This window comes from Athene cunicularia (assembly GCF_003259725.1).
Source record: "Athene cunicularia isolate RWA chromosome 21 unlocalized genomic scaffold, athCun1 chr21_part1, whole genome shotgun sequence".
In the NCBI taxonomy this organism is placed as follows: Eukaryota; Metazoa; Chordata; class Aves; order Strigiformes; family Strigidae; genus Athene; species Athene cunicularia.
Window position 1 is genome coordinate 1808020 of NW_020799127.1, and position 5241 is coordinate 1813260.

At 49.7% G+C, this 5241-nt stretch overlaps 1 protein-coding gene across 1 annotated transcript in view; it reads left to right on the forward strand.

The window, feature by feature from the left end:
• The first annotated feature begins 1620 nt into the window (after nucleotides 1-1620).
• The window catches only part of PAX7 (paired box 7), a 94763-nt gene continuing 91142 nt past the window's right edge, over nucleotides 1621-5241 (forward strand). Inside the window, exons 1-3 of the mRNA XM_026862746.1 lie at nucleotides 1621-1862; nucleotides 2519-2648; nucleotides 3632-3760. Coding sequence (XP_026718547.1) covers nucleotides 1725-1862; nucleotides 2519-2648; nucleotides 3632-3760 — 397 coding nt within the window. The 5' untranslated portion in view covers nucleotides 1621-1724. The remainder of the gene's footprint in view (nucleotides 1863-2518; nucleotides 2649-3631; nucleotides 3761-5241) is intronic.

Here is a 5241-nt window from a genome sequence, read left to right on the forward strand (position 1 = left end):
GAAATATTGAAAGTGTAACTGCAAATAGGAGTAAGACTTTATTTGTCAAAAGACAAATAAAGGACTCCTATGACTAGACTATAAACCCCTCATTCTAATTTCTATGACTGGCAAGTAAACTTATGTGCTGTAATATTTTGTTCTACACTATAATTTCACTCGTTTTCTCATAAAGACTGATTTGTCTTCCTGAAACCTGGCACTTACTACTATATAGCAAACTAAATTAAAAGGCAGAACAAACATGCGGGTTTTTTTCCTAAATACTGTTAATTACTAGAACAATGAGGCTAAAACCACTCCAGGCATAGAAAAAAAAAAAAAAAAAAAAAGCAAAATTAGAGCGAGACCCCTCTCCCCGCATTTATTAAACAGGAGAATTTTATCCTGACCGTGATCAAGTGGCGAAACTCAAACCTGTGGAAAACCACGCAGGCTGCAAAACATACAAGCTGGGGGGATTTGTTGAAGTGCTTTTCTGTAGCAAATGAAGTAAAACAGACGGCAAGGGAAAGGATCAAAGGATTACAACAATATTTGCACAACATGACTGGGAATAATGAAAAGAGAGAGCGGCCGGCGGTTTTAGTACCTCTTGAATGTAAAATTGGCCACTCGAGTGTTATCTGTCGATAATGATATATCCAGGGAGTGCTGGCCAAGTGACTTGGAATTAGTGGTGCATGATTCTTGTTAAATCGCGAGGCAATTTCTGGAATCGACTTTTCTTTGTATAAAGAGAAAAATCCCCCCCCTCGCCTTCCCCGTCCCTCGCCCCCTCCAGTCTTTCTGCAAATTACCCAGCTGAGTTCTTCCCCTCGCTTTTTTATTTTTCCTTTTTCTTTCTCTCTCTCTCTTTTTTTTTTTTTTCCCTTCCATTTCCAGCCTGTGAAATCGTATTAATCTGCAAGATCTACATTGCGAGATATTAAACAAATTGGGGAGGGGGATTAACGAACCGCTGGTCCCCCGCTCCGGGCGGGGATGCGCCGCGCAAGGTGTCGGGGAAGCGGCGCGGCCGCGGGAGATCCGCGCTTGCTCTGCACCTCCCGGAGCCGCTTAACAGAACCCCACCAAAAACCACAATAAAAAAACCCAAAAGCTCCTCGAGGGTATTTAAAGAGGTTATTTCCAAAAGTTTGTTTGAATGCAGATAGGTCCGTAATTTGAAGCGGAGTGCGCGATTTTTTGGGGTGGAAATTGAAAGTTTTTTGGGGGGTTGCCACGCGGTTTTAAATCTTCCCTTATTTATAACGTCGGGTATGATTTAAAAATAGGTGTAAAATGCCAAAAATAAAGGGATAGAGGCACAAACACAGCGGCCGCCTCGGGGAGCTGGGTGATGGGGGTACGGATCATGGGCTGGTTTTATTTTCCCTCCATCGATGGGAAAAGTCTCCCCCGTGATGCGGAGATAAATACCGAGGCCAGGGGATGGGCGAGAAGTTTCTCCCTTTTTTCAAAGGTTTAAATACCGGGAGAGAAGCTGAAGGCGCGGGGAGGGATGCGCTCCATTTTTCTGGATTTTTCCCTGTTAACTTTTCCTCCCCGTTGTTGGGTTTGTTTTTCTTTCTTTTTTTTTTTTTTTTCCTTTTTTTTTTTTTTTCCCCTCCCTTGCTCTCCAGTTTTCCACCCCGCTGGGCCAGGGCAGGGTGAACCAGCTCGGAGGGGTGTTCATCAACGGTCGACCGTTGCCCAACCACATCCGTCATAAAATCGTGGAGATGGCTCACCACGGGATCCGGCCCTGCGTGATCTCCCGGCAGTTGCGGGTCTCCCACGGTTGCGTCTCCAAAATCCTCTGTAGGTACCAGGAGACGGGCTCCATCCGTCCCGGAGCCATCGGAGGCAGCAAGCCCAGGGTGAGTGCAATGCGGGGGCCGAGCTAAACCGCCCTCCTTAGGTTAAAAAAATTAAGATTTCTTTGCGGGGGGTTTAAGTTTTTCAGGTGGACACGCGGGGAAAGACGAGGGGAGGAGAAGGGACTTGGATAAAGCTGCAGTTTGCAGGCTCAGATGGGTAGAAACCGGTGCCGAGTTGAAGGCTATGAATAAATTGAAGTGATTTTTTTTTTTTTTTCCCCCATGTGCAACAAGTGGCGCGTGTTCAAGCATTTGCTTTAACCCCCGTGTGTGGTGAGGAGGCGAGCTGGGATGTTTGAGGGAATAATAAATCGTTGGCTGTACATACCCTCCCCCCAAAAAGCATCTATTGCACCCCCTCCCTGCCTCCTTCTCCCCCCGGGGCTCAGGATAAACCCAGCCTGGCTGATCTCCTTGGCCTCCAGAGACTCTACTTTTAGGGTACCCAACATTTGGGAGACAAGGGCCTTTCCCCATCTTTATTTCCCTCCTTTTCCCTCTTCAAATCCCTCTTCTCAACCCCCAAACTAGCAGCCAGGTCGAGGAGGATTGAACTGAGCTTGAACAGCTTTTCTTTTCAATTAAAAGCGCTTTTTCTCTCCCCTTCCCTCTCTCTGCACACGCGGGCACGCACCGGTGTCCCTTGATCACAAAAGCAGGTTGCGACTCCCGACGTGGAGAAGAAAATCGAGGAATACAAACGGGAAAACCCCGGGATGTTTAGCTGGGAGATCCGAGACAGGCTCCTGAAAGATGGGCACTGTGACCGGAGCACTGTGCCCTCAGGTGAGAAGGCAGCTTGGCAAGAAGGACACCCCGATACTTGTCAGAAAGATGGAGGGAAATTATTATTGCCACTAGAAATGTTTCCAGGGGTTATAAACATCCTCTCAGCCTCTGCTTTGATAGGGGAGGGGGGGGGAAATAAATCACCCCAAGCAAACCCACAGCAGCAAATAAACACCAGGCGAGGGGGGGCTGTGCCCTGGCCTGCTGCGGTCTGCTGGAAAAACAAACACAAACAAACCCATTTTCCCAACTTATTCCAACTCCTGTGAAAACAGGGGGGGCTCCTGGTGCGGAGGGAGCGTGCACGGAGGCAGACCCCAAATTCAGGCTTAAAGGGGACCCCGGTTGCCCTGCTGGGACTTACTTGCTCAGTGGGAGCTGCAGAGCAGCGTTTCCATCAGCCAGGGCCCCCCCATCACCCATGGAAAGTGACCCTGTACCCCAGCATTGGGCCTGCAGGGATGTGTGAGCCCTTTAGGTCCTACTGAGGGTTGCTCTCTGTTTAGGGGGGGCTGACCCTTCTCTGCAGGGCACATCCGCCCCCAAAGCAGCATCCAGGACAAGGTCCAGGTCTGAATCCAGGCTGAGGGTCCCATTTGAGGCTGGGGTGAAAGCTGGGTATTGGGGGGGCCTTTTCCCTGTTCCAAAGCAGGTGGTAACCCCAGGGGTGTGTGCCCCGGGGTGTTGCACCAGCTGTGATGCTCTGGGGGCTGTTGTGAACAACAGGGGGACAGTGATGAACGTGTCCAACTTCGGGTGTCCACCTTGGCAGCTCAGTGGACTTGGGGGCATTTTGGAGGGCACAGAGGATAAGGCAGGTGTGTACCCCTGGGAAAAGGGGGTACGGATGCCCTTTATGTGTGCACAAGGCTTCCTGCCCAAGTCCTGCAGCCCCGGCTTGGGTTTTCCCGGCCGGCTCCCACCTTGGCTTCCCAGGCAGCTTATACTTGCCTTTTTGTCTTTGACTGTCTGAGGTTTAGTGAGTTCGATTAGCCGTGTGCTACGCATCAAATTCGGGAAGAAAGAGGAAGAGGAGGACTGTGACAAGAAGGAGGAAGACGGGGAGAAGAAGGCCAAGCACAGCATAGACGGCATCTTGGGCGACAAAGGTAAAAGTGGTCGTGCGTGCCCTGGGGCTGGGCTGGAGGGGACATCTGGGAGAGGGGAAATGTCCCTCCCTACCAAGAGTAAGATGGGATGGCTCCAGAGCCTCTTGCATTTGTCCTTTCCAAAAATGACTGATGGCTGAGGTGGGGGGGGGAGTGATGCAGGGCCCTGAGAGGGGAAGGTGGTCCCCAGCCCCCTGGGCTGAGGATGCTCTCCCAGGAGAAAGAGTTGTTGGTGTTTTGCTTTGGATCAATTATTTATAAAGGGGGAAAGGTGATGGCTGAGGGGAGACAACTCTGATTCTTAAATGAATTTGTTAAACAGATTTCTCTCCTGCTCTCTAAGTGGTCCCCTGAAACTCTGGCTGACAGTTGACCGATTTGGCCAATCAATATCAATTAGAGAAGCTGGGATCGGCACTGCGCTGGGGCTGCTGCCGAGCCACCGGCGCTGGGGAAGCATAGAGGGGAGAGAGGGTGTCCTCGAATCGGAGGAAACAGGGGGCTTGCACCTCTAAATAAACTCAGGAAAAATAAGTCTGGCCTTTCTGATGAAAAGCTTAAGGTCAGGCCGACGGCGGGGAGAGCCAGGGGGCCCTGTTATCATCTCCCACGGTTGGTGCTTTCCTCTTGTGGGAGGAAAAATTAAACTTTTTTAAAGCTCCTGTGTTGTAAATGTGGGGTGTGGGACGAGGCACAGCAAGAGCTGGCCATTGCGGTGCTTGGAATCTGATTTTTGGCAAGCTCGGTGGGGGTGATGATTCCCTGTCCCTCCCAAAAAAGGGGAAAGATGATATTTTCAGGGGGTCCGATTGAGGTTTATCAATGAAGGTGTTGGCAAGGATGGGGAAGTTTGAAGCAACGGGAGGGAGGAGCTGCTGTATCGGTTTAGGCAGAAAATTGTTTCCTCGTGTCGCAGAGCTCAGTGCTTTTTTTGGGGGGGAAAAACAGCAATTATACAACTCTTGGGGATGGGCTTCAGGAAATTGTGGGTTGCTATTTTTCTCCAAAATTGGTGGCAAAATGGCGATGGCCCAGGCCTGTTGGGGTTGAGTCGGTTGGAGTTCCGGGGGATTTGTGATATTGTCAGTGTCGGGCCAAGAGGGAGCGGGGTGAGAGGTATTTTCCGCAAGGAGAGGGTCCCCAATCCGGGTGTGGGAAGCAGGGGGGAATCGCTTACAAAGTTTTTCACTAACTACAAAGTTTTCCCCATTTTGGGACAATGCGGGTGAGTGGGGAAATATTGAAGTGGGGGAAATGTGGCGCAGAAAAAAGCTTCTCCATGTCACCATCAAACGTTAGTGGGAGTTTTAAATGAAGGTGCACAAAAGGGGTTTCTTTAAGGATCCGATCCTTTTTTTTTTTTTTTTCCAACCTTGAAGATGAACTTCACTTACAAAGACCTTCAAGTCTATTGAAGCTTTATAAGCAAAAGATTCCTGACCACAAAAGCAAACAGTAGAAGGAAAAAAAAAAAAAAAAAA